The sequence below is a fragment of the Penicillium mononematosum genome, assembly GCF_028829835.1.
Source record: "Penicillium mononematosum strain IBT 11891 chromosome Unknown utg000005l:1.0-9366267.0:1.0-9372171.0, whole genome shotgun sequence".
Classification (NCBI taxonomy): domain Eukaryota; kingdom Fungi; phylum Ascomycota; class Eurotiomycetes; order Eurotiales; family Aspergillaceae; genus Penicillium; species Penicillium mononematosum.
This window is the reverse complement of record NW_026643275.1, coordinates 2474931-2487124: the sequence shown is the minus strand read 5'-3', so window position 1 is coordinate 2487124 and position 12194 is coordinate 2474931. Positions and strand designations below refer to the sequence as shown.

Below are 12194 nucleotides of genomic sequence, written 5' to 3'. Positions count from 1 at the left end.
AGTGGCAGATAGTCGTCATTAGGATGGATAGTGCTTGTTGTTCTAACTTATCAGTAACAAAAATCTCGGTCCTAGGCATGCCGCTTTTATAGGTCTGCCGACAGCAGGCTTGGTGCTATAGCTGTAGGAGTTCATACGTCGAGAAGCTTACCACCTTACCGTGTCATGTAGTGATATCCTTCCTAGAGGGGCATAAGGACTACTTCTTCTTAGGCAGCCTCATCTTGACAGGTTCCTAGGCCCATAACAGGGACCTGAGCACTAGTGGAGATTTTGAAGATTCTTTGAGCGTTGCTTCAGATGGGTACGGGGAAATAGAGTCCACTACCGTATTATCTGCTTTGTAGGCAACCTTGGAAACTCTCCCAGCTCTTCCAAGGTTATACTGATGACGAGGTCTGAATGACGTCAAATACCTTATCTTATCTATTTGGAAAGTATAGTACAACGGAAACCAGACTGTCACTCATAATATCTTCATGGAAATAAATGACTATCATACACGTAGCGAATCATAGATATCATGGGGCAGTGGTCTTGTGCATCTCCTTTCCATCAACGCGGGCGCTGCTGCTTGCAGCTGCACCCTCGCGTAGGCCACTGTTATCGGGAGGGAACTCGAAGCGTCCAGAGCCAACATCAGTGGTACGCTGGTCAAGGGAATTGAAGTCACTGGCGACTGGGGGTTGGTCGGGCAGAGGCAGGTTGGCCTTGGTCTTCTCGATTTCGGCGGGCTTGTTGGTGTTTTGGTCGACGACGGACTACGAAGATCATGTCAGAGGTCTGTTTTATACTTGGTGATCTTTCATTGCAGATAACCCACCTTCATCTTTGAGACGTCGGAGTCTGCTGGGGGGTTGCCATGATGGGACTGGGCAACCTTGGACTCAGCCTTGCGGGTGTCCTGGGTAGTGGTGTGGAAGGTAGAGTCAGACATGGTGATAGTTTGTGAGCGTGGTATTTAGGAGCAATATTGTGATAGGCAGATATTTTGAATTTGAAGGAGTGTTTAGTAGGCAAGGCAAATGGGTTATATATCCTCTTCATCGGTGCCAACCTTGCAAGCTGTGAGGACTACTATGACGCCATGGCATCCAGGACCATGGATATTCCCTATGGAAACCGGTTGGAAGTACTGCGGTTCAGCCGATCACGGCGCAGGCAATACTTCAATTTCTGCCATTTCAGCATCTTCATTTTGATCTAAGAAAGAGAAAAAAGAAAGGAAATTGAAAGGTTTTGATCGTGTCCGAAGTAGCTGTGACAATAACATTATTGGCTGTTGTCTGCTTGTGATAGTCCGGAGAACCAAAAGCTTCCCCAGCTCCAAGTGACTGACATCATTCGGTAGAACCCAATTGACTCTGAGGCTATGACGGATCAGGAAGGCGGTCTGAGGTTGTCTATAAAAGACCCTTTCCCTAAGCATCTAGTTAGCCAATTCATCCTTTTGGGCTTAAGGCCCCTAAGATTATTGTTCCTCACAAGGTCTAGTGTGAATGAACAATTGAGTTTATTATTGGGAGCTTATTTCTACCTTTTCCGGTAGTTGGAACAACTAGCCAAATCGGGTTCCTTTCGGGGAAATATATATTTGTCGACTCTCGCCACGGCCAAGGCAGATTCAATATAGTTAGCATATATTGCTCGAGATCATATAATAGACCTATTAGGCAGTTGCATGTCGACTTAATATCGAGTTAATAATATCGTAGCCTGAAGTAGTCAGGCTGGAGACGGGTGATTGCGCCAAAGGTGATGTAGATGAGACACTTTCCGGGGTGAAAAATGCTGTTGACTGATTGATTTCCCCGAATGATTTACCAGCAGAATTGACTTCCATACCCATGGCCTGGAACCATTGCGAAGTGTGCCCAGGTAGTCAGCTACCTAGGTACAACGTAATAGTATAGCCATAGATGTCCACGGGTGGTTGGCATTCGGTCATTGCGGATATGACAACTATTAGTTTTAGATAGAGTGTTGTAAAGTTAAGGACTTTACAAAAACCCAGCTCAAGCAAAAATCGTCCTCTTTGGACATCTGGAGCTTTTTGACGGACTGAGAGGTGGGCTGTGCACGGGGAAGAGGAGTCAGACAAGGGCGGAGCAGAGGGGTCGATACGAGCAGAGCGTCTGGTCCGTCCGATCAGCATCATAGGAAGAAAACGGTTCCCAACGGCCTCCGACAGACAGAGGCTGAGCAGGACCAACCCTTAGACTATTATTGGGCCGGGCAAGTACAACAAGCGGTGACAGGAGGCTCAAATGCGCATGTACAGCTCAGCTCGTATTTGAGAAATCAATAAACCGGCCAGTATTATTGGTCTAGAACGACTCCTTTGGTGAGCTGGCAGATCTTAAAAAAAAATAGTTGTTCACTTTTCGTTGGCTGTGGGACCGTTTGCCGGTCAATTGGGGGCCAAGACCCTGTTGCTCCATAGTAAGCGTGACCCTGGTGATTTTCGCCCAGATTTTTCATGGCATGATCCTGGTAACAGGTGACGTAGGCAAGTGAGAATTAAAATGTTGACTACTCCGGGTTTGGCCGTCCTCAATAGGAATTCACAAAAGCTCCCAGAATCGTTGATCTTTTGGGTCTTGGAAGGACGCGCATGAAAAAAAAAAATGCTGCCTGGGTTCCCGTGAGGCTGAACGGAATTCTGATCTTTCCGGGTTCCGAGTTTCCATTTTAAGAATCCAGTGGAACCAGTGGAACTAGTGGAGAAACGGTACGAATACCCGCTGAGAGCCACGAGGGGAGCCACATACAAGGCTGTGTTGTTTAATTACCGTTATTGGTTTACCATACAAACGCTCTCTAGGACCAATCACAGATTGCAGAATGTGCTCAGCCTTCGCATTCTATACCATTTCGGTCTTAGCGTATTCGTCTATCAGGCAGACATCCAACACGCAATGAGCCTCTCCGGTCCCTTCTCTTCTTTGATCCGCTTACTCCCCCATTCTGTGTTCGGGTTTATTCTTCATTTTCAATCCTATTTTGTGTTCTGTTCTTCATCGCTGCCTTCAGTCTAAGGATTCTACAGATTTCGTATTTAGTGGGGCTCCTTGGAAACCCATCTTGGACGTTATATCTCAGGAGCATTGGAATCCCACCGCTTCGAATCCGGGGAATTCATTTCATCTTTGGATATCAATATCGTTGAAAAACAATCTGAGCTGGTGTTCTTGATCCTCTCTGTGTCGAACCCCGCTTGGAAGTTTTCCGACCCCCGCGATACGTTGAATTAGGAGTGCATGTTCATCCAGAGACCATCATACGATCGCTATCGTGATAGATCCTCAGGGCCACATACCGATTCAACTGTGTCGATTTTAATCAGGCTTGGTCGATATCCAAGAGAAGCGGTGCTGTTATATACTAAAGAACGGAGATAATCCACATCAAATCGAGCCTTGCATCTCTGACTCGACTGTACGTCACTTCTCGAATCATCTGGACAACTCTCCTGTGAGTCATGGGATGGGCCAATCAGCTGCAATGCACCGGTTCTTTCCTGTCCGAACAGATATGCTAACTTTTGGTCGAAACAGTACTACGCCCAATAATGTCTGCTGTCCAGACTGAGCCATCGCGGGTGCACCCGCGTCGTCGGCCCGTCTTAAACACCGCCCTTCCCACCCTGTCGAACGACTCGCCTGACTCAAAGATGCCTCTGAAGAAAGGAGAGACTTTTCATACTCCCACTTCTCCTCCCTCGAGCGACCGCGACCCTGTCTTGAACTTTCGCTCCCTACCTCATCGCTCGCCCACTTCGTTGGAAGCCATCGCTGTTGCTGAAGAGCGGATGACTTCTATTCTAGGCCGTTTGACTCTGGAACCTACCCAAGACCAGAGTTCGGAGGTTGCTGGAGGCGAGAGTCCTCTGGATAGTGGGTTAGCGCGCAATAACTCCAAGTCTATGCCTGACTCCCCGCGTTCCTCAAAGGAAGACGGTCGCAGCATTCCTATTCCACTAGATGAGAAAAAGGCCCGGCAGCAGCATAGCCACGAATCCGACAGTGGACTAGGAACCTCTGTTAGTAGTGAAGAGGGGCTCGCTGACTCGAAAAATAAAGGTGGGTGTCACATGCCACAAGAATGCATTGTTTGCTCTTTGTTCTTATTGTTTCCTATTTGAGTCCTAACAATGAATAGTGAATGATGGTATTCATGACAATCAGTCTGCCATTACAAGCTCGATTTCGGCCTTTGATACTGGCTCATCGCCAAAACGTCAATTGGGCCCAGCCGCCTGCAAACAGATTGAACGTTTTGTGCTTGTCCCTATTTTGAAAGAGCCCCGCTTGAAACCATTCCACCAACTGGTCCGAAGCGTCCCCCAGCGCATTATCAATAAGCAGATTGTGTGTTTGCGTGACCTCGAGAAAACCCTATTGTGGTTGGCACCGGTAAGTCAATGCATTGTTCTATTCAATGGGTCTATGGAGTTCGGGTTAGCTTATTTTTTTTCTTGACGTTATTTAAGAACTCCGCCACTTCTCGGAATTCGTATCTCAACTTCTGCGAGTTTACAATCCAGTGCTTGCATACTTCGGCTTCGCACCTCAACGATCGTGATCAACGACTACCAGCCGATCGACCTTACACTAACGGATACTTCCTTGACCTTGTTTCACAGGTTCGACGATACGCAGCAATGGTTCGTGCTGAACGCGAGCGAGTCCAGGCGACTCAGGGCTCCGAGTCTAACAAGGAATCTAAATCTCCCATGTATGTGACATCACATTGGATTTGTACAACTGAACCTAACCAATTCGATGCAGCATCCCGAAGGCTACCCTGGAAGGTGGTCTATCCCAGAATGGGAAGTCTGCCGAACTTGTAGTTATGCAAGACGGAAAGCCAATATCCATGGCCACTGGAAAGCCCTACGAGGCAGATGTTCCTGGTGTTGCCAAGCGTACTATCTGCCTCGACGATGCGGTCGATGAGGGCGTTGAGCGCTCTATGGCCCGCCGCAAGAAGGATGCTCCTCCCATGAACATCAATCAAAAGTGCGCCGACTGCGACAAGGTCTTCAAGCGCCCTTGTGACTTGACGTAAGTTCCATTGGATCGGAGTAACAGAATTGAAGTGCTAACCCATTCATAGGAAACACGAGAAGACACACACTCGCCCTTGGAAGTGCGAGTATACGGACTGCAATTACCACACCAAAGGTTGGCCCACGGAGAAAGAACGTGATCGTCACATGAACGACAGACACTCGGACAAGCCCACCTTGTACAAGTGTCAATTCCACAAGTGCCCCTATGCTTCGAAGCGTGCCAGCAACTGCAAGCAGCACATGGAAAAATCCCATGGCTGGGTTTACGTTCGATCCAAGAACAATGGCCGCAATGGCAGTAAGCGAGGCTCCTCTTCTCAGGCCACCCCTCAGACACCCAGCGTGTCTACCCCTGCTTCGAAGACAACCGACTTCGCCTCTCCAATTCCTGGCCCCAGTCCTTCTCCTAGCGACCAGAACTACAACTGGCCTGAGAATCCCCAGTTCAACTTCGCTGATCCTCCTCCGCTTGCCCATGGGGAGGATTTCCCCTTATTCGGAGAAGCGTCGCCCTATCTGATGACCGATGTCAACTCGTTCCCAACCTCGGTGAACCTGAACGGCTTCCAGAGCCAATTCGAAGCTGGCGACCCGAACGGCTTGATTCCGGCCCTGGAAATGCACCGCCAGTCCATGAACTCCATGTCTATCCCATCTGCTGAATCGGTTCCCGACCTGATGGGACCTGTGTCCTTTGACGGATCCCCGCTCACCGGCACTGAAAGCATCAACTTCGACCTAGATTGGAGCAACCTGGAATACCCAACCAACGAGGACTACACTGCAATGGCTGCACAGCTCCCACAGGGCCATTCCCTTGAGGTGATGAAGGGTTATTCGAATGATTACGAGCAAATGAACCTCAATCACATTTCCTACGATGCCTCTGGAAAGGCCTCTGGCCTCTCTCCTGGTGCGCAGGGCAACGCCATGTTGTACTCACCGGACTCTTGTAACGTCGGCGACACTCTTTCTGAGCGCTACGAATATGGCCTCCAGGCCCAGGCGGCCAACGACTTTACCCTTTACAACCAGAGCGCCCAGATGGGTCGCGGCGCTCATCCCATGATGCAAACTCCCAGCGACCACTCAGCTCAATACCATCCACCTCAGCAGCAGATGTTCCCTTCTCTTGAGCACGAGCGCGCTATGCAGGGCATGCAGCCCTGGAATGGCCAACAGCCCCAGGGACACTACCTGCCTCGCGACATGGATCTGGAATTCATGAAGTAAAAAGGTGGGATTCCTAGGGGTATTTGCAAATACTCTTCTCAATGCTTTGTTTTCTGAAGCGAATTTTATGTTCTCAGCGATGGAAATCCGGGTTTTTCTTTTATCTTTTTCAAATCTGATCTTAGCTTAATCTTTCTACTCCAAATAACATGATCTAAGTCCTGATTATTATGCTTCCCTCTTTCATATCTAGTATAGTAGTGCCTGTATTACTCCCACATATAATCTAAGCGCTGTGGATAGATCGTCAGATCCAAAGGAAGCGATCCGAGCCCTGTTCCCAATAGTTTTTCCCCCAATCCGAGTAAAGGAGATGTTCTAGTTCCCTCACTTGGTTCTCCAGAATGCATAATGATAGCCCGATGACACTGCCGAGAATCTACGCCTCGTAAGGCGCAGACCTAGTATGGGGTACAATATAGGCAACACTATAACCAGCCTTGGCGCACGAGACCTATGGCCTTTCGTGATGAACTTCGTCAAGTGGCAATGTCGATCAAAATAGGTTGGGGGCGGAGTTGGATAAAAAATAGTACATATAGCAGCCTTATAATAATATATAATATATAATAATATCCTTATATATAGCTTGTCAGGTACCTCCAGGGCTATATCGTAGGATAAACATTAAAGCTATCGGGTGACGACATCATTTTCTCTCCCGACTTCTGCTCCGCTGCCCCCCTCCCCCCATTACTTTTGTTCCCACATCTTCCAAACATCGTGAGACCCATATTCTGGACTGTTCTTGTCTAGCCTTTATTTATTGCAGCGCTGTTCTTTCTAGGCAGACACATTCTGTGCTTTCCTACAATTTCCCTCACATCACCTGGACACTGGCCGTGCGATTCTATCTCATAGGGACTCAGCTTCCCTCTCAAGCGAGCAGGAGAATTACCGCTCAACATGCCGGAAACACAATCGCCTGATTCCGCATTCTCTAGCGGCAAGGGAGATGCGGGCACAACCCCGCCAACAGGCCAGGTCTTGACGGGAAAGCAAGAACACTGTAAGCTAGAGGATATGATGGTCATATTCTGATTCGGCAGTCGCTGACATGTAGATAACCTGCGCAGACCTCAAGCGCGAACTCATCGCCCGCGAAGTCCGAGGCGAAATCTTCGAATTAAATTCCCCTACTGCGCTCCAGCGATTCGGCGCCCCTTTTAGATCGGAATTCGGTGAGGTCGCACCGGTCGACTCTGAGCTGCCTATTCTTCGGTATATTTTTGTTCACCACGTTCGCAATTTCCCGTTTCTTGACCAAGCGCGCGAAAAGGAGTTTTGGCAGGATAAGCTACAAATCGTGGGTGTTTCGCGTCCCGATAGGAACAAATCGTGGCGGTACAGAGTGTGACTGACGGGGATATAGTTCTTGGAATCGTTTGCCAATAAACATGTCTCGTCTTCAGAGGATCGACTGGAGGAGACGAAGCGCCGGAAGTTGGCTCGGAAGTGCGAGAAGCTCGTGGAGCTGATGATGGTTTCGGGTGTGCCGACCGCGTCGGGGTATGAGGAGCGCATTCAGTTCTCAGAGATGGAGATCGTCGAGCGTGGTGCTCAGGAGTCAGGGCTGTTGGCTAATATGCCCGAGGGTAATTCAATCCATGGTTGGGATGTGAATGTGGCCGCTGTTCGGACAACCTCTGTCAAGCGGACAGTGCGATACCATCAACATGCAGTAAGTTTCATGGTTCTGTTGATCGCCTTTTGTTGCTGGGCTTTTTTTGCTGACCACATCCGTCGTAGGAATTCATCATTCGAGTTCGTCACCACGACAAGCAGGAGATTCATATTGGGAGGAGATATGGAGAGTTTGTCAAGCTTCACAAGAGACTGAGGACCGAGCTGCCAGGGAAACTGCTCCCTCCTCTTCCTCGTAAGAACAAGACTTCTTCTACCTCGAGCTGGTGGGGCTCTAGTGTAGATGATGACGCTTCGTCTCTTTCATCCCTCTCCACGCAGGACACGAGTGTTGCCGAGGACCGGCTTTCTGCACCAACCCTTTCCGCAGGGGACCTCCGGCGATCGATCTCCCGAGGATCATTGCGATCCACGAAGTCACCGCGTGCATCAACGAGCGACGTCTCGAGGGCAACTGTGTTGTACCGGGAGGAGCAGCGTGTGTCGCTGCGCGCGTTCCTGCGCACTATATTGCAGAACAAGCGTATCGCAGAATCTAAGGCCATGGAAGAATTCTTGACTGCTCGCCCCATCGAGTTGAATGAGGAAGAGTTGATTGATGTTCAGAAGCGGAAGGACATGGATGCTGTGAGAATAGAGGAACAGAAGAGGTTCTATGAGATTGCTAGGCAACGGGCGGCCGAGCTGGATGTGTACATGGAGCGCTTCCGGCGGGATATTGTGGAGAGCAGTAAGTCGCGAGCTCCTTCCCGAATTCCAGCACAATATGGGTTGCTAATCTCACTTGCGTTCCAGATGGATTGACAAAGCTCTTTGCCGAGATTCGGGAGAAGCCCACAATTGCAGACCTCAGCCCGCAATATCAGAAATTTGCTGAGTGGCTCCGCATTGAGTATGTTGTCTGATTTCCTGAGTGTTTCACCCTACTAACATTCAATAGGGTTGCTGCAACAATATACCATCTGTTCCTCGCCGAGGATAACTCCCCTGAATTGTTTGCGCAGGCGAAGAGAATCCAGGGCCTGGTTCCCTACACGCTAATGAAGAATGTGATTCGTATCGCCAACCCTGCTGCAGTCATGTCTGGTGTTCTAGACCTTTTCATGGCCCAGCCCTTCGGCTCGCGGTCACTTTTGCAACGCATCTTCTCATTAACACTAAACGAAAGCATCAAAGATTTCCAGAAATCGATTGATTCTCTGGCTTCGAAGGTTGAAGATACTGTTCTTACTCAGAAGCTGAAGAGCTTCGCGGATGCCGAGGAAGACATCAAGAACGACATCCGAGCGGAGGCTGTTGCTGACGATGTCGACATCATTGTGGCCATCCTTCGCTCCGAACTACTGTCACCCGAACTCACCTCGGACCAGGTTGGCAAGGTGTTCAACGGCTACGTGGCTTGGAACAATGCCGTGGAGCATGTAGATCTGGAAATGCAACAGGGTGCCCAATGGTTCGCTCACATGAAGCAGCTCCTGAAGCTTTACACCCGCCAGCGCGACAAGGCGATGATGTTGAGCATTGTTGAGGAGCCGGTCACATTGCAGCTCTTCCGCGACCTCTTCACTATCTTCTATGAGCCGCTCGTCCGAGTTTACAAATCTGCCAACGTGTACAACAGCATTACCGACTTCGCTCTCTTTGCCGACGATGCTATTAGTGTGATTGAGAGTGCCCAGCGCCAGGATGCTTCTGCCGATCCGAACCAAACGGTGCAGGCTTTCATCGACCTGTGCGCTCGCCACGAGGCCAACTTCTACAAGTTCATCCACGAAGTGCACCAGCACGATAACGGCCTATTCCAGTCTCTAATGGGTTGGATTGAAGAGATTCTCGATTTCCTGCGCAATGGCCCCGCCGGAGGCAAAATGGACATCAATGCTTTGTTCCAAGGAGCTGTTGGAGTGGGCCAAATCGACAAAGACCTTGCTCTCACGGAAATCAACCAGCTAATCAAGTGGCACGAAGACCGGAAACGCTGGCATCTGAATAAGACTCGCCAGAAGATGGCCGCTGAAGGTACATCTGCGGAGACTATTCCGGGAGCTGCAACTTTCAGGGGTAGTGATTTCGGTCTTGATGAGGTATGTGTTTTCCGCCACAGCTCTGGAAATGGATTTGGATTTTAAGGCTAACCCGGGTTTACAGGCTGATCTGGAGGACCTCACTATCTCGGATGAAGCATCTGATGCCTCTGACGAAGACTCTGGAGATGAGGACATGGACGATCCTATCGCCGTGGAGCGCCGCCGGCGGATAAAGAAGCAGGACCAACTTCGCCGTACCGCGGGTGAACCCGTCAAGCCCGTGGTTACGGAGATTCTCAAGCTGGCTGATCCGTTCGGTATCATGTTGCGGCATGTGCTTGCTGATTAGATGCCGATGTTAGAATTGTTTTGCGACATTCGTGATACCGCCATAGATATGGCTTCTCCCGTTTGATTCCCACTGCCTGATTTTGTTTCATACACCGACCCGTTGCTCGCTTGCTTCTACTTGCTGGCTCGCTCGTGGCTTTGCCGAGGGGCTGCAAGGTCTAGATAGATATAGCGCATGAGAGGGACCGCATGCTAGATGGGTCATGATAATTGAGACTAGAATATTCATGATGGGCTGCCTATGTATCTCTGCAGCACCTCCACTACCTCCTGATTGCCATTCTCCGCTGCCACCTGTAACGCGGTGTTCCCATCTGTATTACGCAGCTGTGGATCAATCCCACGAGCCTCGAGAAGTAGCTTCACAACACCTGTGTGACCGAAATACGCAGCAGCAAACAGCGGTGTCTGACCATTCTCATCACGAGCATTGGGATCAGCCTGCCTAGGCCCAGTCAGCAACCGCCTAACAACCCCCTCGTGGTTGTTTTCCGCCGCAACTCCCAACGGTGTATTCCCATGCATATCACCAATCTCCAGGCCAACCCTCTCACATCCAACCAACAACTCCACGACCTCCTCGTGTCCATTCTCCGCAGCAAAAAACAAAGGCGTCTGCTTCTTCCAATGCGTCTGCAAATTCAGGATCCGTAACCTCCCACCCTAGCAAAAACCGTACAACATCCACCCGCTGCGCGGAAGCCGCAATTGAAAACGCCCCTCGCCCATACTGCTGTCCCTCAGCATTAGGATCGAGCTTATCCCCAAAATAATTCACCAAATACCGCACGATATCAACATGTCCCATGATAGCCGCATAGAAAAACACATGCTGACAATGCACAGCGCCATCATCCCCCTCAAGAATCAGACGTAAATGCTTAGCAAGCAGCAAACCCACATCCCCATCAACCTCGCGCGCAGCACGGCTGAGCGGCGTCCATCCCTGCCGATTCGGCACGCGCGGATCCGCCCCGCCACAGAGAAGCAGCGTCATCATCCTGGGCTGGTGATTAACGGCAATCATAAGCGCCGTATCGCCCGTCTTATCTTGCAAGTTGACGTCTGTACGGTCGTCGTCCAGCAGGGTCTGCACTATAGCCGAGTGACCCTCTTTGACGGCCCAGGACAGCGGCGGACGGATCCATTTTCTGTCGCGGGTGTTGGGGTTTGCTTCGTCGTTTAGCAGGAGCAGTTTCAGTACTGATATGCTATTGTGCAATGATGCTAGCATTATTGGGGTGCAGCCTTTTAATCGTGGGTCTGTGTCTGTTTTTGATTGGATGTTGAAGCCTGCGGAGAGGGATTTTAGGGCTGTTGAGGGGGTGTTGGTTGTTGAGGCCCAGAAGAGGGATTTTGGGTTTGCGGAGGTCGCATCGCGTTTGTAGAGGGTTTTGTTTAGGAGATTGTAGGTTGTTGTGTTGGTGCGTGTGAAGGCGTTTAGGTCTGATGGTGCGAGGAAATCGGATATTGTGAGGTATAGTTCTTTAGGGAGGGTTGAGAAGGGTCCTTGTGGGTTTATGCATTGTGTATGCATTTGCGGCGTTTAAAAGAGTATCGAAGTATGAGCGGTTGATCATGGGGATGGTTGGAGGAGTGTATAATTGAAGAACTGACTCGACGTGGGGTTAAGCTTCTTTATAAGAGAACGGCGTTGGGTCCATGTGTGGAGATCCGATAGCCTCAACGGTAGATAAGGTCATCTGTGGTTGGAACCAAGATGTGAAAGTAGACGAGATTGTCTCGGATCATTCTCCATATCTTATAATTCTATTCATAGCACAGTTCTAATCCACCTGGGGACTCCAAATATCTTAAACCTGCCAAGAGCTCGTGGGGTCTCGATAAGATAAGCAGGTTTCCAT

General features: G+C 49.8%; 4 protein-coding genes across 4 annotated transcripts; 2 read left to right on the top strand and 2 right to left on the bottom strand.

The window, feature by feature from the left end:
- Positions 1 to 521: 521 nt before the first annotated feature.
- Positions 522 to 937, bottom strand: N7519_009015 (uncharacterized protein; the record flags this gene model as incomplete). Its single annotated transcript, XM_057295788.1, has 2 exons — positions 522 to 761; positions 824 to 937. 2 exons carry the CDS (start codon positions 935 to 937, stop codon positions 522 to 524), a joined length of 354 nt encoding a protein of 117 aa, XP_057143670.1.
- A 2634-nt stretch (positions 938 to 3571) lies between these two features.
- Positions 3572 to 6307, top strand: ace1 (putative C2H2 transcription factor (Ace1); the record flags this gene model as incomplete). The annotated part of the gene is made up of 5 exons (XM_057295787.1): positions 3572 to 4082; positions 4162 to 4415; positions 4493 to 4737; positions 4791 to 5066; positions 5119 to 6307. 5 exons carry the CDS (start codon positions 3572 to 3574, stop codon positions 6305 to 6307), a joined length of 2475 nt encoding a protein of 824 aa, XP_057143669.1.
- A 906-nt stretch (positions 6308 to 7213) lies between these two features.
- Positions 7214 to 10327, top strand: N7519_009013 (PX domain-containing protein; the record flags this gene model as incomplete). Its single annotated transcript, XM_057295786.1, has 7 exons — positions 7214 to 7316; positions 7384 to 7613; positions 7680 to 7988; positions 8057 to 8681; positions 8747 to 8843; positions 8892 to 10035; positions 10100 to 10327. 7 exons carry the CDS (start codon positions 7214 to 7216, stop codon positions 10325 to 10327), a joined length of 2736 nt encoding a protein of 911 aa, XP_057143668.1.
- A 227-nt stretch (positions 10328 to 10554) lies between these two features.
- On the bottom strand, positions 10555 to 11866 carry N7519_009012 (ankyrin repeat domain-containing protein; the record flags this gene model as incomplete). Its single annotated transcript, XM_057295785.1, is given in 2 exon segments — positions 10555 to 10992; positions 11009 to 11866. 2 exon segments carry the CDS (start codon positions 11864 to 11866, stop codon positions 10555 to 10557), a joined length of 1296 nt encoding a protein of 431 aa, XP_057143667.1.
- Positions 11867 to 12194: the final 328 nt, after the last annotated feature.